This window comes from Panthera pardus, unplaced genomic scaffold (genome assembly GCF_024362965.1).
Source record: "Panthera pardus isolate Hobbes unplaced genomic scaffold, ASM2436296v1 HiC_scaffold_21, whole genome shotgun sequence".
NCBI lineage: Eukaryota > Metazoa > Chordata > Mammalia > Carnivora > Felidae > Panthera > Panthera pardus.
Genome location: NW_026526777.1, coordinates 35802358 through 35824285, shown reverse-complemented (window position 1 = coordinate 35824285; position 21928 = coordinate 35802358). Strand labels below are relative to the sequence as shown.

Here is a 21928-nt window from a genome sequence, read left to right as displayed (position 1 = left end):
TGTGCTGGGCCATCGTTACAGGGTTCACAGAGCCAAGGGGCATGAAAATGGAATGACCTTTACTTTTTGAAAACTGAACCTGCCTCCAGAAGACCCATTTTGATTAATGGCAGATAAATTTTTCCAGATGTTTTCAAATGTTCTTTGCCCAAACCAGTGATTTCTTTTCCAGTTGCATTGGAGAATTAATATCTTTGTTTCACAAATACCATCTCAACATTCTTGCCCCATTGCCTCCTGTACTGCTGCCTGATGGAAGGGGTTTTGTGTTCATGATGGATCTTGAATCTGGAGAGATGGAATCTGGAGTGTGTATATGGTATGCAGTAGTCACATGGGGTGGCCTAGAGGGAATACCGCCTTCTAGTCTTGTATGCATCTTGGCACGGATGATGTGGGAGACACTGTTAGTTGTTTATCAACATCGGTGTCTTTTATAGACACTGGTTTTCAGTTGGACACACATCCACTTTGAGTAAAGACCACAATTTCAGCCAGCTGTGGCAGAAGAGAAGTATACAACTTTCTTTAAAAAAATTTTTTTTTAATGTTTATTTATTTTTGAGAGAGAGAAAGAGAGACACAGAATGCAAGTGGGGGAGAGGCAGAGAGAGAGGGAGACAGAATCTGAAGCAAGCTCCAGGCTCTGAGCTGTCAGCACAGAGCCTGATGTGGGGTTCGAACTCATGAACGACAAGATCATGACCTGAGCCGAAGACGGATGCTCACCTGACTGAGCCACCCAGGAGCCCTGAAGTATACAACTTTCAGGTTTTATTCTTCTTTCTCCATTTTCTCTAGCTAGAATTCTGATGTGATAGTGAACCATCCTGGACATACAGGTGAGGATAACATCCCAGGGATGATGGTTCTGAGATAGAGAGTTTCCTGGACAACTTCGTGGGGGCAGAACTACCATATCAGACTTGGACTGCTTATTCCAGGCTGTTTTATGAGAGAAAAATAACTTTTGATTTGTGTAAGCTAGCATTGATTTGGGTGTTCGTTATAGTAGCTCAACTTATAGCCAAACTAGCATGTGGTAGAAGGAGGGGAGACTAATCAGTGTAATAACTAGATATTATATATCCATAGAAACTTGATCAGTACGTGCCCCAAATGGTGTTGAATGATGGATAGATGTGGACTGTAAGGAAATTCCCAGAGGCAGCAATACTGTTTTGATGCTAAAGCATATTTAAAGCTGAGGCTTTAAAGAATGTATTAAAAGTATAGGATTTCTATGTATTGCAGTACCTGGAAATGCACTGGAGATAACAACAATTGCTTATCACCATAATTCAATAAAGGACTTAATGTATTCCCTGAAAGGAATGATTAAAAATTCATCCCAATACTCTTTGGCTGACCTTAGGATCTATTTGAGGATTAGCATCCCATGTTTATGGAATTCAGATTTTAAGGAAGGATTAATGACCATGTTTGCTGAATGTTTAAAAAACAGCATAGGAAAGAAAAATTCTTCAGTTAGGGAGAGAAAGCAAAGCGTCTGTACTTTGCAAGTTCACAGACATGCTTCAAAGCAAACAGGCTGAACTTTTTGGGCTACACAAACAGCAGACATGAAGGATAGTAGTTCAACTAGATTTCCACCTCTGAGTCCACAAACATTATGAAGCGACATTTGGTAGGTATGGAAGATGTGTGGAGGCAGAGGTTATCAGACTTTCATCATGCCCTTGGGCTCCTACAACAATTCTTATTCTTTCTGAGAACATTAAGACTCTCTGTACGTTATAGAAAGTTAAATTTCTCTAGCCAAAGATCAAGAACACTCTTAGCCTAGAGTGGATATATTATTTAATCAACTAAAATCATTAAAGCCACCTACACCATGACTGATGTGAGGGTTTTGGCCAATGCCCTAGGATGGATTGGGGATGTGCCCAGCACCCTCCCACTCAGTATGCATCCGGAAGCTCTCCCTTCCTTTCAGCCTGGAGAGAGGCTGTGTCTGGGGAGGGGTGGGGAGTCTGTGTTGTCTGGGAAGCACAGGGATGCATATCAATCACTCTGTTTGGCGGGTAGCACAGACACACTGCCCTTTTATCCCATCACTATGCAGGCCTTTCCTGTCCAGGAAATAGAATTCTTTACAACATAGATGGTGTTCTTAGTTACAGTAATACCTAATAATAGTTTGGGAAATATTTAAGAATTTACAAAGTCTTCGGGTTATTTGTTTTTTTGTTATTTGTTTTTACAGGAACCACTTTTAAATGGCTCGTTTTAATCCTGGTGTTTGCACCTTCCAGTCACATCCTTCTGACTAATCAACAAATACATGTGGGACTTCTCTCCTGGATGCATGAGAAAAATGGGCCTAGGAATCCCTCAAGCTGGAAACTCTCTAGCTTTTTATTGGTGATAACTTCTGATACTGCCACCATCCAAAGCATCAAGGACCTTTCTTGGTCACAGTGTTCTCTTCATGAATATTTCTCTGTACACACTCTCTCCCTACCCTGTTCGTTGTTTAAATAGAACGTTTAAGGTAGTAAGTTCCGATTTTGGAGAACATCCCCAATATAGGCAGATCTGTTAATGATATGATGTGCTTGTTTCTGTTCTTTATTTCCTTTAGCCTTAGCTTAATCCACTTATCAGACAACTGTATGTTAAAATATTTCACGTCTCAGTTCCACCTTTGTATCATCAACGAACTTTACCAACCTACAGTTCTTGGTCATGGTAGAAGCAAGATCATGTTTATCCATCATGACCAGGTCTCTCCCTTAGCATCAGAATGGGCTATTCCTCTGCAGTCTCCCAAAGCCCCTTTAGACTTCCATTTCTAGGTCACAAACCACCAAGCTTCTTGTGGGCACTCTGCATTACTGCTCTTTCTCTGTTACTTCCAAGGATCTTGTAGCCCATCTACCTTTAACAGCCCCTCATTTCTTATGACCCAACTTGTTCTTTAACCATGTCTCTTTTCCTCAGGATGTGTGCTTCTCATTGAGTTTACACACCCAAGCCTCATATTCATATGTCTGCCTATTCATGTATAGGGGCAAGCTGTTAATCAGCTTTTGCTTAATATCACTGTGCTTTTTATTTATTTATTTATTTATTTATTTATTTATTTATTTATTTATAATTTTCCCCACTGTGAACATTGAAAATTCTAGTTTATATTGTGTTACTTTTCTGCATGGAAACTGACAAAAATTCACGTTCACTGCAGAGCCCCCAACACCATCCCTGCTACTTCTCCTACTCTTACCTTCCATCGTGGTCCCTGCCCCACTCACCAGCCTTCGAGGACACGACAACAATGCTTCCATTGCTCTGCTTCAGCATAGGCAAGGCAGTAGCACTCAGGACCACATAACTGAGGAAGTTGACTTCCATGCTTCTGCGCACGAGGTGGATATCACCACTAAACAGATTCATAGAAGTGTTGGTGATGTGGTTGAGAATAAGCATGTCTAGTCCCCCTGCAAGAGATGGCTGTGTTGAGAGAAACTGTCTGGGGTGATACCTTTCCTCTCAACCTCCCCCCTTCCCTAAAGCTCCCTGGTCACCCCTAGAGCAAAGTCAAGAAGAGGAGGGAGGAGAGCAGCCTCACCCATGAGCTTTCCAGCTTTGGCAACAAATTGCTCTGCAAAGGTCATATTCTCCATGGTGCCAGCAATGTAGTGTGCTGAGGCTGCTCCAAGCTCCAGGCAATGGGATACTATCTGCGGGGACACAGCAACAATGGCGTCAGTCTTGGCCGTAGACTTTGGGAGCAATCTCTGAAGTAATGGGGGTTTAAGTGAGAAATTGCTCACAAACCTGTTTTGATAAGAAATGGTAGGGATATGTGTGTGTAAGCATGAGTTCAATGAATGTGTGTGTGTTGCTAAATGCAACCTGACATGATCTTTGTCTTAGGCTGTAAGTAAGTAAATCATCCCTGTGCTGGGGTTTAAGTTCATGGCTTGTGCTTATGAGTTTCTGTGAATAGGTGTATCTGAATGCATTATTGGTATGGATGTTTGTTTCCATGTGGGTAGCCCTAGGTTTGTGACTCTTTGTAGCCTTAGGTTTGTGAGTCTGAGTATATGAGAAAACATGTGTTTGAGTCTGCATGGGGATGAGAATGTGAATTTGTGAGTAGGTACTAGAATTTGGTATCTGAGCACATATCTATATATCTGTGATTCCATGTGTAAATATGGGTGAATAGGCATGTCTATGAGCATGGATAGCCCAAGAACTTTGTGTCTGTATGTGTGTGCATGGGAATGAATACTTAAATGCATTATCTTTATATTCCTGTGGGTGTTTGAATCTGTGTGTGTGTGTGTGTTTGTGTGTGTGTGTGTGTGTGTGTTTGCATCTATGTATGGATGTGTCAGCTTCTGTGTGTTGGCATGTGTATGTGAGTATATACAATACATCTGGACATGAGAGAGTACATGTGTCTGTGGGCACAGAACCCTCACCTTCTTTAGATTTTCTTTAGACCTTGCTGTCACCACCACATGGGCTCCCATCTTTGCCAGATGATAGGCCATCTGTTCTCCAATCCCCTTGCTGGCCCCTGTGACAATCACTTTCTTTCCTTGGAGCATCTCTGTGAAACCAAAAGGAAGTGAGGACCATTCCCAACTTGGCAGCAATATTCCTTCCTCTCTGGATGTGGGCAGCCTTATCTCAATGTCTAAAGGTTATGAGCCCAGATCAACTTTTCTCAAACTGCATAAATCAATGAAGGAACAGTTCAAGTTTCATAAACATGCTCTGAAATGGAGGTTTAACTTGATTGCTCAAAACAAGCCTTCTTGCTGTCCTTTCTAAAAATGTTCATAGACAGAGGTTTCAGCTAAAACACTGGAGTTCCAGACATTTCTGGACTCATCCAATTTTGCTCAATTGAAATAAAACCCAAAAAGTCATCAAAACACATGTGCTCATAGAGATTCCAGGGATTTTCTCTCACTTCTATTTAGTCATCAACTCCAGAGTCCTTTCTTGCCTCCCCCTTATCAGTCTCTCCTTGGAGTCCAATTATCTGGCTGTGTTGTAAATTTTGGAATTACCCTCATTTTTGTAAGGAATCTGAAATTACTTTCCATTAAGGGTGCCAAATAAAGCATGGACTATTTGGCAATCTGTTGGCTACATGATTACCCCTCCCCATACTCTATTACCCATAGCCCATGTCTAGAAGACACAGAAATACAGTCCCACCCCAGGGTTCCTCTTGTTCAGCAACTTTGGGGATCAGGAACTCATCTGGATCCTCAGAAACACTCCAGCCACCCCTATGTTTTTTTATCTATTCCTCCAGAATTAGATACATTGGTACTTACCTGGTCTGAATTCCTCATTCGCAGAATAGTAGTAGTAGGCCAAGAAGATCCCCAGAATGGGGGGGAGATATTTTTTCATAAAAGCCATCAGACACAGACCTGGCCCGAGGAGCCCTGTAGGACACACAGAGAGAACCTACAGAGCTTTCTACAACCTCCCAGTCAGGCAGCAGCCTCTGAATTGTGACATCAGGGACGGGGGAGGCTGGAGTAGTCTCAGGCAGTGCTAGCCAATTTCCCTGTCAGAGCAGCGATTGGCTTTGGGTGGGATCCCATTCGTCCCTGGCAGCCTGTGTGGTGGATTTCATAATGGACAATGTTTACTCCATTTCATTGAGCAAGAAGAGACTTCCAGATGGCCAAGCTCATGACTGTACAGGACTGGATTCCTGAACATCCCTACCCAGAGCCCATCTTCCTCTTAACACCATTTATGCCAAGAATCAACGGCCTTTCAAAAGTGGTACGTCAAAGGCATAGAGAAAGTGTGTGCGGGGCTTCTGGGGAAATGTGAGTAATAGCAAAACAAGCCAAATTCAAGCCAAATCTCACTCTTGGCCCCACCTCCCAGTCGGAAGCAATTAAAAATAACAGCACAAAACAGAAAAATAAGCTTAAGAAAAAAATGTGCACATTTGGGGGGGGGGGGAAGCAAACAAGCCCTATAAGCCCCACACTCAAGTTCAATGAACAAGTATTACAACATCAAAGGGGAATGCAAGCCAGCCAGAACCCAGATGGCGGGAAACCCAAGACCAGTTCAAGACTCTCTCTCAGGCAAGTGCAACGGAACGTACACTTATTACTTTAACAGCAAATAAAGAAGAAATAATGAGTGCCAAAAAAAAAAAAAAAAGGCACTAAGCTATTAAACTGGGTCTTGTAAATGCTATAGAGGCACAAGAACTGTAAAGATGCAAAGGAGAGGAGACCTGGTCCAGAAACAGAAGGAGTTAGCATTGTTGAAGCAAAATTTGCCCCCCCAAGGTCCACATCCGGCTAAAGATGGATCTAGTAACAATCAAAGGACCAGGGGAAAACCCCCTAGTAATTTAGAATGTGTCACAGAAATATAGAAATAACCACTTTGGTATGTCTGCAGCAAGAACTCAGTAAGGAACAATCCTCCAAGAAAGAATTTGAGAGATATTATTGTTGAGTTTTTCAACTTAAAAAAACAAACTAACCAACCATAAAAATTCTCTCATCACAGAGCAAACCCAAAATTCTGCAAATTACCAACAGAGCCAAGAAAAACCGCTTAAATGTTAGGATAAGAATGGGTATCTGTGTTTTGGGAGGATGAATATGGTTTGAGGGCAGGAGTTGGGGGCTCACACAAGATTAAGAGAAATTGACTTATGGCCACAAGTACAGTATGTAGAAACACTCGGTGAGTTTTCACTTCAGAGAAAGGGAAAACAATTTAAGACCCAGAGGAGATGAAATAATTTATCAACAAAGGCTCACAGCTGTGAAGTTCACATCCAAGAAACAGTGGCGATTTGACAACAGTTGAGGGCTAGCTAGAGCTCAAGGTTATGGAGGACAAAATAGAAAAAAAATATAAGAAGAAAATTCAAGTGGGAAATTACATTACATACTGACAGAATTCCAAGATATATATGCATCATTTTATCAGGGGCTTTATGCTGCCAAGACATGTTACATACTAGGCTCCATTTTCATCTCTAGAGGGAAGGAAATTGAAACATTTCATTTTTCTTAGTACCATCCTATTAATAGTAAAATTAGAGAATACAAGGAAAAATTGCTTTAAAATATGATGCTGAAGTGACAGAAAGATGGACAGATGAGGGAAGTTTATAGTCTGATTAAAAAAAAGACTTAAGGGGCGCCTGGGTGGCGCAGTCGGTTAAGCGTCCGACTTCAGCCAGGTCACGATCTCACGGTCCGTGAGTTCGAGCCCCGCGTCAGGCTCTGGGCTGATGGCTCAGAGCCTGGAGCCTGTTTCCGATTCTGTGTCTCCCTCTCTCTCTGTCCCTCCCCCGTTCATGCTCTGTCTCTCTCTGTCCCACAAATAAATAAACGTTGAAAAAAAAAAAAAAAAGACTTAAGGTACACTACAAAAAGCATACACTTAAAGAAAGCAAAAGTAATAACAAGTGAGATGGGGTTGATGGAACATAAAACAAATGCATCAACTGTTGCTGATTGTTGGCTAAATGAAAAAATGAAGTCCACATTGTGCTGCTTCAGAAGACACATTTAAACACAAACAGGCACACACAAAAACACACACAGACATTTTAATAATTAGCTATTGTGCTAGAAAATAAGGATACAAAGAAAGCTTTCAGTAATTTTTGTGAAATAGATGAAATAATTTTTAACCAATAAAATGCATTAATAAGAAATGAGGACACCATATAATGGTAGATGATACATTAAGTCTGAGCAGTTCTTAAATTTTTTGGCCTCAGCATCCCTGCACAATCTTAAAAATTATTGAGGATCTCAATTTGTGCATAGAGGCATACTTAAGAGATATTGTGGATTCAGTTCCAGACCACCACAATAAAGCAAATGGTACAACAAAGTGAGTCAAATGAAGCACACACAAAAGCTATGTTTATACTATACTGTAGCCTATTTAGTATGCAATAGCCTTATGTCCAAAACATGTCTATGCCTTCATTAAAAAATACTTTACTGCTAAAAAAAAATGCGAACCATCATCTGAGTTTTTAGCTCCTTTTAATCTTTGTGCGGGTTGAGGGTTGTGCCTCAATATTGATGGCTGCTTACTGATCAGGGTGGTGGTTGGTGATGGTTGGGGTGGCTGTGGCAATTTCTTAAAATAGGACAACAATAAATTTTGTCACATTGGTTGAATCCTTTTTCTCATGAATGATTTCTCTGTAGCATATCACACCATTTGATGGCATTTTACCCCCAGTAGAACTTCTTTCAAAATCGGAGTCAGTTCTCTCAAACCCTGCCACTACTTTACTATGTTTATGCAATATTCTAAATTTTTTGCTGTCATTTCACCAATCTTCATAGCATCTTCAGCAAAAGTATATTTTTGAAGAAACCACTTTGTTTGCTCATCTATAACAAGCAACTCCTCATTCATTAAGTATTCTCATGAGATTGTAGCAATTCACTCACATCTTCAGGCTCCACCGCTAATTGTAGTTCTCTTGCTGTTTCCACCACATCCGCAGTGACTTCCTCCACTGAAGTCTTTGAACCCCTCAATGTGATCCAATCAACTTCCAAACTCTTGTTAATGTTAATATTTGAACCCTTCCCCATAAATCATGAATGTTCCTAGTGGCATCTAGAATGTTTTGATTCTAGGTTTTCATTTTACTTTGCCGAGATTCATCAGAGGAATCATTGTCTATGGCAGCTATAGCCTTATGAAATATATTTCTTTAAAGCTTTTTTTTTTTAAGCGTATTTATTTGTTTTGAGAGAGAGCGAGCGAGCATGCGTGTATGAGCGTAGGGGAGGGGCAGAGAGAGGGAGACAGAGAATTCTTAGCGGCTCCGCACTGTCAGCACAGAGCCCTACGCTACGCTCAAACTCACAACCTTTGAGATCATAACCTGAACTGAAATCAAGAGTCGGATGTTTGACTGAGACACCCAGATGTCCCTGATATGTATTTCTTAAGTAATAGAAAGTCAAAATTACTCCTTGATCCATGGGCTGCAGAATGGATGTGTTAGCAGGCATGAAAACAACATTAATCTCATTGTACATCTCCACAGAAGTCCTTGGGTGACCAGATGCATTGTCAATGAGCAGTAATATTTTGAAAAGAATTTTTTTTTCTCTCTGAACAGTAAGTTTCAACAGCGGGCTTAAGATATTCTGTAAATGGATGTGCTGTCATTCAGTCTTTTTTGTTCCATTAGTACAGCACAGGCAGAGTCGATTTAGCATAATTTTTAAGGATCCTAGGATTTTTGGAATGGTAAGTGAGCATTGGCTTCAACTTAAAGTCACTAGCTGCATTAGCCCTTAGCGAGAGAGTCAGCTTGTCCCTTGAAACTTTGAATCCCAGCATTGACTTTTCCTCTGTAGCGGTGAAAGTCCTAGATGGCATCTTCTTCCAGTAGGAGGCTGTTTTGTCCACATAGAAAATCTGTTGTTTAATGTAGCCACCCTCATTAATTACCTTAGCTAGATCTTCTGGATCACTTGTTGCAGCTTCTACATCAGCACTGGCTGCTTCGCCTTGCAGTTAGTTTATGTTATGGAGACGGCCTCTTTCCTTAAACTTTATGAACCAACCTCTACTCCTTCTGCAGCTTCCTCACCTCTCAGCCTTCATAGAATTGAAGAGAGTTAGGGCCTTGTTCCTGAACAGGCTTTGGCTTAAAGGAAGGTTATGGCTGTTTGATCTTCTATCCAGACCACTTAAACTTTTTTCATATCAGTAATAAGGCTGTTTTGGTTTCTTATCATTTGTGTGTTCACTGGAGCAGCATTTTAAATTTTCTTCAAGAACCTTTCCCTTGTATTTACAACTGGGCTTGTATTTATAACTGGCACAAGAGCACTAGCTTTCAACCTATCTTGGCTTTTGACATGCCTTCTTCACTAAGGTGAATAATCTGTAGCTTTTGATTTAGTGTGAGAGATGCGCGCCTCTTCCTTTCCCTTGAACACTTAGAGGCCATTGTAGGGTGACTAGTTGGCCTCATTTCAGTATTGTTGTGTCTGAGGGAATAGGGAGGCCTGACAGGAGGGAGGGAAATGAAGGAACAGCCAGTTGGTGAGCAGTCAGAACACTATTTGTTGATTAAGTTTGCTGTCTAACGGCACAATTTATGGAGCCCCCAAAACAATTACAATACTAACATCAAAGATCACTGACCACAGATCACCATAACAAATATAACAATAATGAAAAAGTTTGAAATATTGTGAGAATTACCAAAGTGTAGCACAGAGACACAAAGTGAACAATATTGTGGTAGACTGACTCGATGCCGGGTTGCCACAAAACTTCAATGAATAAAAAGCCCAATATCTGCAAAGCACAAAAAGCAAAATGCGATAAAATCAGGTATGCCTACGTGTGGGTTTTACTGCTGATATTGTTGTATTAGAAATTTAGACCGAGAGGGTGCTTGGCTGGCTCAGTCAATAAGAGCATGCAACTCTTGATCTTGAGATCGTGAGTTCAAGCCCCATGTTGGATTGAGAGACTACTTACAAAATTAAAACAAAATAAGAATGGAGGATTCTTTAAAAGAAATTGAGACTGAGAATTTTAAAGAAAAATTTTTAATGTTCTATTTTATATTTGAGGAGAGAGAGAGAGAGCATGAGCAGGGAGGGGCAGAGAGTTGGAAACAGAATGTGAAGCAGGCTCCAGTGTCTGAGCTGTCAGCACAGAGCTCGATGAGGGGCTTGAACTCCTGAACAGTGAGACCATGACCTGAGCTGAATTCGGACACTTAACTGACTGAGGCACCCAGATGCCCCAAGAATTTTTTTTAAGTAAGCTCTATGCCTAACATGGGGCTCGAACTCACACCCTGAGATCAAGTGTTGCATGCTCTACCCACTGAGCCAGCCAGACACCCCAAGACTGAGAATTTTTTTGAAACTCAAGAATACATAAGCATACATTGCTTTGTATTATCACACATCCTGTAGCCTCTAGAAAACTTGTGAAAGACTGACAAAGAAAGAAGGCAAATAATGTCTTAGTATGATTATGAAAATAGTGGACCTTTCAAACCTCCTTTCAAGAGGGTCTTAGGGATGCATTGGTGCCACACTTTGACCACGTTATGTAATAAACATTGATCCACGGTATGTCCATATTTTCATGCCTGGTTCTCTCATTAGCTTGTAAGCTCCTGGAGGATGTGGAGTGTGTCTTTTTATCTTTGTCTCTCTCCATCTCCCCCTAGCCTGGCTCCAAAATAGGCATTCAATGAACTTTGCTGTTTTAGTGTTTCCGAGGTGCTGCAACAATGAGAAAATTGCTATCTTTCTGCAGCCTGATTTAATCTAGAGAAATCACTGGGATTCAGCATTCTAGTTAGAACCTATCAGCCCCATTCCCTACTCCTCTTCTAGTGGTTCTCAACAAAGTTAAAAAAAAAAAAAAAGACAAAAGGAAATATGACTGTTTCACCTAGCATTCGTTTTGAGTCAAATTTTCATCAGTCAAGTAAAGTTCCTTTCCCCGCCATGGCAACAAAGCTAGCTATCCACTCCAGTCCTTCATGCTGGCCCTCCTTTGTAATGCATCGACTATGTACACTTTAGAGCAGGCTTTCAATGAAATAGGTAAACACAAGCTGGAAATTTTCAAAAACTCAGAGTGGGTCTACTCAGCTGGAGGTGCATGTCCCAGCCCAGCCAGGAATTCTGATTTGATCATTCTCACCTGAATCAATGGCTCAAGAAATAACAAGGTGAGAAGATCACGGCATTGGATGGGAAAGGGACCATGAGGGATGGGCCAGATCCAGTAGGACTAAGAAGGGGGTGGCAAGACTGTGGGGAGGGGCAGCCAAAGAGGAATTTTCATGCATTTGGCATAAAATGTGGATCATGAAAGGTGCACCTGTCATTTCTGAGGCAGCAGCAGCTGTGGGGCTTTTCAGGACTGTTTAGTAGCTTTGTTAAGTGGCCTCTTCTTTTTGAAAACTAATCCTACCAGAGGTAGAGTGGGAAGATCTTAGAGTAAAAGGTGGTTGAACCCTCTCATTTTGGAGATTCTCCCTTTCCTGAGAAAATACTGTCAATACGCTGAGACAGGAAAGGACCTTAGCATAATATTAGAATGAATAAAATTCTCCCTTTCTCTACCCTTGCCACCTGCCTCATTCCAGTTTCTCAGTTCTGATTTTTTAGGAACTCCTAAGTCTATGCCATGGCTGCCAAAATCTGTTCCTAGCTATGGAAACAACCATCATTTTATATCATTCTATCTAATAACATGGGTTCCTCCCCACTCCCTCCTTTCTTTTCCTTCTCCTGCGTATCTAATGAGGTGTGGGGGAGGAGTTCTTTGTCAACCTTCTGCATGGCCCCACTCCTAATGGACAGATTTTCTCATTTTCTAACTAATGGAATCTCAAGATAGGGGCAAATGAACTAGAGATGGGATAAAGTGCCCTGTGTGTGTTTCCTGTCCTAACCTGTCATATCTGTGGCAGGGGAACTCTTGGGGCAGACTACCTGGAATCCATTTGTGTGGGAAAGCCAAGAGCCTCTTGGGAAAGAACAGGTACCTGATGAGACCCAGAGCATGGTCTGATCCCTGCCCCTCAGTGGGAGTGGGGCAGATACAATTCTAAACACGCTGCAGTTGCAGTTTTTCAGGTTTTTCTCTGGCCTAGCTCCCGTGGATTTGCATCTGAGCATGGAGGAGAGATAGGGCCCATCTACAGTAACTGAAAAAGTTACTCCCTGGAAACTTTGGTAAAACACTGGTAGCACGAGGAGCAGTGGAAGAGGCCCACACAGCTGAAATGGCTGACTCCAGCAAAGTCACCACATAGCTCACACAGTTTTGGCCCATCTAGCAGTTTTTTTCTTGGTCATTCAATCCAGCTTTGAGGAACACATCAAGATGGTATGGCAGCTTCAACTGGGTGAGTTTCTTTAGGGTGCCAGTGCCTTCAGCATTAGACAGAAGCCACTTCCCTTTGGTGGAAAGTAGGTTTGCCAAATTAGCAAATAGAAATACATGACACCAAATTAAATTTGAACTGCAGAATACATTTTTTGGAATATATATAATTAACAAATATATAAGAACCATGGATATATGTAAGCAACAAATACATTTTTGGGCTATGTATAATCTCAACTATTGTGTTAGGAGGGAAAAATTTTCCTATACCCTTTAAAGTTCTTCTAGCTGGTCTAAGAATGAAATTGACCTAAGACAGGTTAAAAGGAGAAAGTCAAAGAAAAGTTTAATAACATATATACCTCCTATATACATGGAAAAAACCCAGGAAAACTAACTCCCTGAAAAGGTGAAGCTGCACCCAAAATACCATCTCCAGCTAAAGACAAAAGATGGGGTGGGGGGGTCAGCTATGGGAAGTTCCTGGGAAAAGTACCATATTCAAGGGTAAGGTTGTTCTGTAGGTTTATATCTAAGCTTTCTCCATTGATAACAGTTTCTAGAGAATTAGACTCACCCCTCCTTCCTAGTATTGAGGCAGATACCCTTATAAATGGAGATTTCCCTTATACATATAAATGTCTCTTGCAAAAAGGTAACTTCTACTTGGTTTTCAGAGCTTCTCTTGTGTCTGCAGTTTATTAAAAATAACCAACTTAGAATAATCAATGTGCCCAAAAGGCATATCTTGGGGTGGTAAAATTGGCTTTCTTACAATTGAAAGGGATATACTTATACTAAAACTGTATTCATTGTTTATCTGAAATTCAGGTTCAACTGGGCATCCTGGGACTGGGAAACTGGGCCTTAGGTGTGGACAAAACATTCTTGATCATGGCTACTGATAGCAGAGGGCAGACTACCTCATCCACCCTCATACAATGAAACCCAGCAGTCTGGCCACAAACAGCCCCAAAAGGGCTCTTAGTAGCAAGGAGGAAAAGGGACAAACATGCCACATGGTGCCTGAGGGGAGATTTAATCTACTAACATTTATTTAGTACTTACTATGGGTCAGGTCCTATGAATGAAAAGCAAATAAAATGCTTTCTAAGCCTCAAAAGAAGACATACATGGAAGTAAATGAAATAAAGAGTTACCAGTGATATGATAGAAGTCTATGGTGGGGGCTGTGGAGGGTGGGAAGAATTTCTTCTGCTCTTCAAGGTCCTTCTAGCTGTACTAATCACGAAGTTAACATGAGATACATTAATGGGAGAAAATCAAGTTTGGTTTTGTATGTATGGGGAGTCCACACAGACATGGAATTCCAAAGACAGGCAACATGAGGCTTTATATGAGCTAAGGGGAGGGGTGGGGGTCTGAGGATACAAAGGGGAGGAAAAGCATTAGCAGGAGGGTGAAAGGAGATGTTTGGAAAACAAAGATTGCCCTGTTATGCAGATAAGTTTCTTAGGTAAAGAGGAATCTAATTTATAGCTCTCTTCCTGGTACAAGCAAACAGTTGAGGGGGAGACAAAGAGCTTTTCCTGGATTTTCAGGGTTTTGACTGCTTTGAACTCAAAATAATGTTCATGCCCAAGTGGCCCATCTTGGGGCAGTCTGTCCTTGGCCCCTGTAGTTCCCTCCTCTGAAACTTCCCTGACATTTCACACATTAAAAGTTGAGCTGGTAGATTCTCCTGGCTCATTGAACCAGTCCTGGCAATAAGTCAGTTTAGTTAAACTCATTTCAGGAGGTGGTAATTCAGGTGTGTCCTCAAAGTTAGGCCTATGGTTCAAGCAATTAAGCATTAAATAAGAGGCATTTCTATGGAAACAAAAGAAAAACAATGGCTAATGTTTGGATCAAGTTATAAACCAGTTTCTGAGTTTTGAGGGTAGAGAGTAGATTTCTAAATGTCAAGCTTGAAGCCTCTTTAGATAGTGTGAGAGCATCCAGTGACAGATTTTCCTGGTTTGTAGTTTGAATGTCTTTGGTGATATTTTTGCCCACAGAGCATGAAGATTGCCTATACATGAGCTGTTGTGGTGATTTCCCTCAAGTTTACATCAAGTTATTCATACTTAGTCAGGGCTTCAGGAAAAAGGGAATTTGTTTTTTTATTTTAGTGTTTTTATTTTTTAATTTTTTTAATGTTTATTCATTTTTGAGAGACAGAGAGAGACAGAGTGCAAGTGGGGGAGGGGCAGAGAGAGAGGGAGACACAGAATCTGAAACAGGCTCCAGGCTCTGAGCTGGCAGTTACAGAGCCCCATGTAGGGCTCAAACTCACAAACTGTGAGATCAGGACCTGAGCTGAAAGTCGGACACCCAACTGACTGAGCCACCCAGGTGCCCCAAAAAAGGGCATTTTAGATCTCAAATGACTCTAACTCAGGAAGTGGGAGAAAAATTGAAAGCACTGGTTTGGAGAGTTGTAGCCAGGCATTGGAAGATGCTGGAAGAAATCAGGATCTAGTCTAGTTTATAATGAACAGGACTAGAATCTAATATTTACTCAGGTCTGTTATTGAAACCTATTTTCTCTCTATAATCACCCCCATTTCTATCAAAGATAGCCAAATTAGTAATTCTCAAAATAAGTCTAGTTTCAAAAACAAACAAGCAAACAAAAACAACCCCACTTGGCCTGATTATTTACATAAGCTCAGCAAGAATAGCAGTTGACCACACAAGCCTGCTTTGGGGCACCTGGCTGGCTCAGTTGGAAGAGTGTGTGACCCTTGATCTTGGAGTTGTGGATTTAAGCACCACAAGGACTGCAGAGATTATTTAAATAAATAAAACTTTAAAAAAATAAATAAAAATCTGCTCTGCTGTAAGTTTTCATAACAAGTATCTAGACTGAATTTTTAATAGTCTTTTGAGACCAGAAGCCAAGTCAAATACTTGCCATCAGACTTTGCCGGCAATACCTGTGGATTTGCGTTAATTCCTCTCTTCTTGAGGTACCCAAAATATCCTGAGGTTCCTCCTGAGGAAGTGAGTTTATTCACCTTGTAAGCTGCTGGAAACTCAGGCTGATATTTCCAAGGGGCTTTATTGGCTCCCTCATGTCAACCTTAGCTCCTTAAAGCTTTCTGGTCATATCTGAGTCTATGTGGGTCTCTCTGAAATATGACATTCCAGTCAAAGCCTTGGTAATATAACCAATGTTTCCAGTTGTATCTTATTATAAGGAGAACAGTTTCTTATTGAGCTTATGCAAATAAATATATTGCCATGAAAATATAAGAATACTCACTGAGAGGTTTTAAATTCTGGAGGGAGCCGGTAGGGAGGAAAAGATAAATGGTTCATTTCTGCTTCCAAAGGTATAATTATCACATTGCTATAGGTTACGTTTAAATTAACTTAGTTAGCTTAAGAGAAAAGGTTTCCTACTATCTAGAAAAGCAAAACATTGAAAAATGTCAGTGATATTTTAAACAAAAATTGTAAAAATTACAATGATCTTCTTTATTCAGTCTCAAGTTATTAATTCTTGCTCTGTTTTAATCCAGTTTTTCTACTAGTTCTGGAAATTCTTACCTCGTTCAATTTTATGATCTTAAAATTATCAGAAACTTGTACTCAGAGTTTTTTTCTATGAGTCTCACTTAAGATGAAACACATTTGCAACAGCATGGGAGTAGAACAGTAACTGTAAATGACAAGACTTAAAAATGATCATGATTAAAGATCTGATTAGACTTAATTACAATGCAATTGACAGAGAAATTTGGTTATTTCTGTGAAACACAGCACTCCAAGATAATAACACGCCAGATTTCTAGGGGTTTCATACAACTTTTTAGAACACTTAGTTTAACAAAATATCTGCAAAATATACTCAAAATATCTACAAAAATATAACCCAAGAGGGCTTAGTATCACTTATTTGATAATGCTTCCCATGTAATTTGACATGCCAAATAAGCCTACTTAATTTAATTTCTCACAAAATCTTTGAAATGTTCCAGGAGGGCTCTGGAACACCTCAGTTAGACTGTGGTCCAAAGATTTCTTTCAGAATTTCATTTTGGGACGTATGTCAAAAAGTATGAGGGGCGCCTGGGTGGCGCAGTCGGTTAAGCGTCCGACTTCAGCCAGGTCACGATCTCACGGTCCGTGAGTTCGAGCCCCGCGTCAGGCTCTGGGCTGATGGCTCGGAGCCTGGAGCCTGTTTCCGATTCTGTGTCTCCCTCTCTCTCTGTCCCTCCCCCGTTCATGCTCTGTCTCTCTCTGTCCCAAAAATAAATAAATGTTGAAAAAAAAAAAAAGTATGAAAAGATTTGAACATTTGATTAGATAGGATCATAAATTATTATGAAACAATATTTAATTATCTAATTAACCAAATCAACAATAGAAGATTTCAAAGGCAAATACAGAAAGTTAAATAGTTGTGAGCAAAATTTAGCTTTTTTAATATTAAGACTCAGTTTTCTTAAGTAATCAGACTTGATTAATGTAGGAAATTATTTGGCAAAACAGAGTGCTTGTTTTCCAGGCAGATGACTTTAAAGGCAAAGAAAAACTTTTGTTTACAACTTCTTATTAAGAGCAGACCATTAGTTCAAGAAAACTTTGTCCTTTTACCAAAGAGAAAGACAAAATTGTAATTGTGCTTCAGTGTATTTTTAATATTAAGACTCATTTACTTACTTAAATTGATTCTAATCTTAGCCAGTACTAACCACACACGAAATTCCTTTCCAGATTCCTTTTTCATAAGCCTTCTGCAACGTTTAAAAAAATTTTTTTTAATGTTTATTTATTTTGAGAAAGAGAAAGACAGCAGGAGCAGGGGAGGGGCAGAGAGAGAGGGAGACACAGAACCCTAAGCAGCTTCCAGGCTTTGAGCTATCAGCACAGAACCTAATGTGGGGCTTGAACTCGTGACCTGTGAGATCATGACCTGAGCTGGAGTCAGACACTTAACCAACTGAGCCACCCAGGCACCCCTGCAACATTTTACATTCAGATTTTGTCCTAAGTTTTCTCTCTTTAAATAACCAGTTTCACTTTAGGACAAAATTATTTTCTTTTCCCTCAACAAAAATGTATTCCCCTTCCTCATGCTTCTTTTTTTTCCTTTTATCCTCAAACACACATTCTTACTTTCCTTGCATACAAAGTTGTTTCCTTTATTATTTTCAGTAGTCTTAATTATATTTATTAAAAATTTTCTCTTAGAAATCTTGACTTCTAAGGAAAACTAAGTAGTAAGCAATTTGTGAACTATCTGTTACGCCAATATTCTTTAGATTGGCAAATTTATGAATACATTTTGTAATTCCTAGAAATGTGTGGTTTTTCATAGTACAATCTTTCAATAATGCACAAACCATGTTTATTAACAGACCTGAATTTATCTTTAGTTTCTCTGTAATATGACAGAAGTAGATAAGCCTATGTTCAGTACTTAATGTTTTATTATTTTGTCTTATTTGGAAATGATGTAGATATTTAATAATTTTACAACTTAACATTTAACTTAGCAAAACTTTATAAAGTTCCATGTTACAAAAGATTTAGGAAGCTACTTAAAAGTTTACCTACAGACCTTCTTATCTTATTTACATCTATTCAATTTACTTGTTCTTAACAATTATGTTTAGATTACTTGCAAAACATTATGAGGTATTAGACAAAGTCAATGATTATTTGAAGATTTTTTTCTTTTGACAAATTTTGCAACAGAGATATAACATGAACTTATTTGACTTTCAGTAAATATAGATGGAATAAAGGTTTTACACTTAATGCTGATAACTTTAAAGACATGTCTATTTTAATTAAACCAACAACTTTAAATAGCTTTTTAATACTGAATATTTTCCCAGATCATATGAACTTGAAAAACATTTGGGTTAGTTTCTCTTTATGAGTTTTAGATTGTCCAGTTTTTGCAAATGCTGGCCTTCAAGCCAACTAAAAGAGGTCTTTTGCAAATTAATTTTAGCAATACCACCTAGAGGTAGAGAAAATATCTCATATTTGCAACATATATGGACAGACACTCAGATACAAACAAAATCTTACAGCTTTCTTTTTGCTAATATTTGTGGAGAGGACATAAAGACCCATTTTGTTTTAAAAAGTTTATTTATTTATTTTGAGAGAGAGCAGGCATGGGAGGGATGAGGGTGGGGTGAGGGGGGTGGGGGGAGAGGAGAGAATCCCAAGCAGGCTCCAAGCTGTCAGCCTGGAGCCCAGTGTGGGGCTCCATCTCATAAACTGTGTGATCATGACCTGAGCCAAAATCAAGAGTCGGATGTTTAACTGACTGAGCCACCCAGGCACCCCAAGACCCAATTTTTAAAATAACTCCCCCTTCCTTTCTTTTTCTTTCTTTCTTTCTTTCTTTCTTTCTTTCTTTCTTTCTTTCTCCTTCCTTCCTTCCTTCCTTCCTTCCTTCCTTCCTTCCTTCCTTCCTTCCTTCCTTCCTTTCTTTTTTTTCCTTATAAAAAATTCTCTAAAGTTTATATTTCAAAGAATGGCTCTTCTGTCCTAGGGAAGGGGGTGTGTGGAAGGGGGTGGTGGTGGTTAGAAAATTTGCATCACAAAGGCATAGAGTAAGTATCCAAGTTTTCTCCAAGGTGGAGATCAGAGCATAAGTGCCTATTATCAGAGGTGCTTGGAGTCTTGGCACAAGAGCCATTTTAGCGGTTTTTATTTCAAAAAGGCCTCCCCCACTCCCTTTATTTCCCTTCAGTCTCAGGTGATGATGGACTGTATTTACTGTTTGAAGACATGGTAATATTTATAATTTTTAGGGACAGAGAAAGAATGCAAAAGTGTTTTTTCTCCTCACATTTCAGGGTAGTTGTTATCAAAAATTTACTTTTTTTTTTTTTTGAGTACAGGAGAATTTTGTTCCAATATTCTGTTTATAATATCTACAAATATTTTGAGAGGAATAGGCAAGGCTTGGGGATTAGTAAAGATGGGAGGGCTTGACTTGTTTCTAGAGTTGCATTTCTGGTTTTGTAGAGATTTGTAAAACAAAGGTCCTTGTTTCTAATCCCCCAAAGAACTGGATTACAGCCTGAATATCAAGGGACTAGCCTGCCTTTTTAACTAAATTTGCTTCGTTCTATTAGGGGGATTTTTAACTAAAACTGAGAATCAAAAGATTTGTGCCCTTGTATAAAGTATTTTGGCTTCTATTAGTCCCTCGTATTAGTCTTTTGAGATCATGTGTAGGAGGGCTCAGGAGAAATTTGGGGTCCTGTTTCCTCTGTTGAAAGGGAGGTTGTGAATACTCATGAACCAATTCCTCTCTAAAGTTAGTAAAATATTCTGGGGAAAAAAAGGGCTTTATAATTTAAGAGATCTGTTGCTGTCTAGGGGAAAGAATTCTTCTGCAGTGGGGGACCTAGGGTACACCTGTAAAGGACATTGCACAGGAATGCCTACAGCTGGCAGATCCTGATTACAGATCCCTGGGAGGTAGGATCAAAGCCAACCTCACTGCCAGTCTTGGGTGCTTTTGTTACATTCATTTCCTGGCATTCAGCATTTACATGAGCAACCTGTATTCTTTGAACCTAGAGAATAGGCTGGTGTGCTCTCTCTACATCTTGTAAGGAAACAGAAATTAAAACGGGGAGATTTTAGGAAACTGTACATTGGATGTGGACATTTATTTTTGTTTTAATTTCTAATTAAATTTGTCTAATTTCTGTGCTTTAATCTTGTCAAATGAGTCCTTAGGCTAGTTATTATACTAATAAGTCAATTGAGAACTCTCTATAAAGAATATTTTTCTTTTAAATATAGCCAATTTAGGGGCACCTGGGTGGCTCAGTTGGGTAAGTGCTCGACTCTTGATTTCAGCTCAGGTCATGATCTCATGGTTTGTGAGTCTGAGCCCTGCATTGGGCTCTTTGTTGACAGCACAGAGCCTGCTTGGGATTCTCCCTTCCTCTCTCTCTGCCCCTCCTCCACCCCCTCTCTTTCTCTCTCACTCTCTCAAAATAAATAAATAAACTTAAAAAAATAAATATAGCCAATTTAAAGGATCCATCGTCCAGCCATTGAGGAGTAGAATCTATTTATTAATAGCAACTCAAACCAATAAGCCTTTTAATGACTTAACTAATGACACAAAGGCATTCAAAGAGGGCATAGATGATGTAGTCCCCATGATACAAAAGGTTACTTCCAAGATTAGTCTAAGAAAGCAAAGGTCTTCATTGCACAGGCAGTAAGGACGGTGTGCTGAAAATGGTGTCTCTGGTCTCCCACAAAATCACAGACCACTAATCTGTGACACCAGGGAGGTGCTACTGGAATGAGACTTTCCAGCATTAATAAGCAATGATGGTTGAGAGGACAGAGGTTCCTATGGGCTAAAGCCTCTCATGACTAACACCACTGACAAGGCCTGGGGTGAAAGGTGGGGAGAGAGAGAGTGTCAGAGTTAGATTCCCAGTCATTTCGACTGGCCATCAAGGTACACCCTGGTCAGTGCACCCTCTGGATGACAGAGACCAAAGGGAATATTCTCACTGGTCACAAAGCCCAGCTCTTAAGACATAGAACAAGACAAAAGGAAAAATCTCATATGTACCTTAACAGCTTTAGCTAAAGCCTTGAGTCTGGAGCCATACTAATAATACCTAGGAGAGATGTGCCACAGGGTTGGGGACTATGTGCTGTTTTATAGTGTACCTCATTGCAAGGAAGTTGCTGAGTGACCATGTCAATCTCACTCATTCTATGATCAGTCTGGGAATCTTCTTGAGGTGGCAAGCACTCTAACAACTTTTAAATGTTCAGCCTGTGCCCACCAATTTTGTGGCTTTGGCTTCTAAGATGTCCCATAGCAATTGCCATTAAGTTATGTGCATATTAACCCATGGTAAAATTTGTCTAAATAGATGTTGGTCTGGTGTGAACTGTGAACTCACCAGTCTATGAGGCTGGCTCCAACAGCAGACTTGTACGGTCTATGCCTGTGTTCTGCCCTATGGTAACTCCTTCTTATGACAAAGGACAGAAAGGATACAAA

At 40.0% G+C, this 21928-nt stretch overlaps 1 protein-coding gene and 1 long non-coding RNA gene across 12 annotated transcripts in view; one reads left to right on the top strand and one right to left on the bottom strand.

Moving 5' to 3' along the window:
- The window catches only part of HSD11B1 (hydroxysteroid 11-beta dehydrogenase 1), a 55572-nt gene that overhangs the window by 23233 nt on the left and 10411 nt on the right, over nucleotides 1-21928 (bottom strand). For 5 of the 11 annotated variants that reach the window (XM_053909127.1, XM_019429565.2, XM_019429574.2 and 2 more), the window contains 4 exons: nucleotides 5325-5438; nucleotides 4455-4585; nucleotides 3593-3704; nucleotides 3276-3461 (listed from right to left, as the gene is read on the bottom strand). In XM_053909127.1, coding sequence (XP_053765102.1) covers nucleotides 3276-3461; nucleotides 3593-3704; nucleotides 4455-4585; nucleotides 5325-5412 — 517 coding nt within the window. In that variant the 5' untranslated portion in view covers nucleotides 5413-5438. Of the gene's footprint in view, nucleotides 1-3275; nucleotides 3462-3592; nucleotides 3705-4454; nucleotides 4586-5324; nucleotides 5461-10239; nucleotides 10336-21928 lie in introns of all 11 variants that reach the window. The other 6 variants (XM_019429530.2, XM_053909128.1, XM_019429539.2 and 3 more) reach the window with 3 other exon arrangements.
- LOC109255126 (uncharacterized) lies at nucleotides 628-2963 on the top strand. The gene is made up of 2 exons (XR_002075092.2): nucleotides 628-842; nucleotides 2228-2963. It is a non-coding gene; the product is annotated as an uncharacterized LOC109255126 (long non-coding RNA).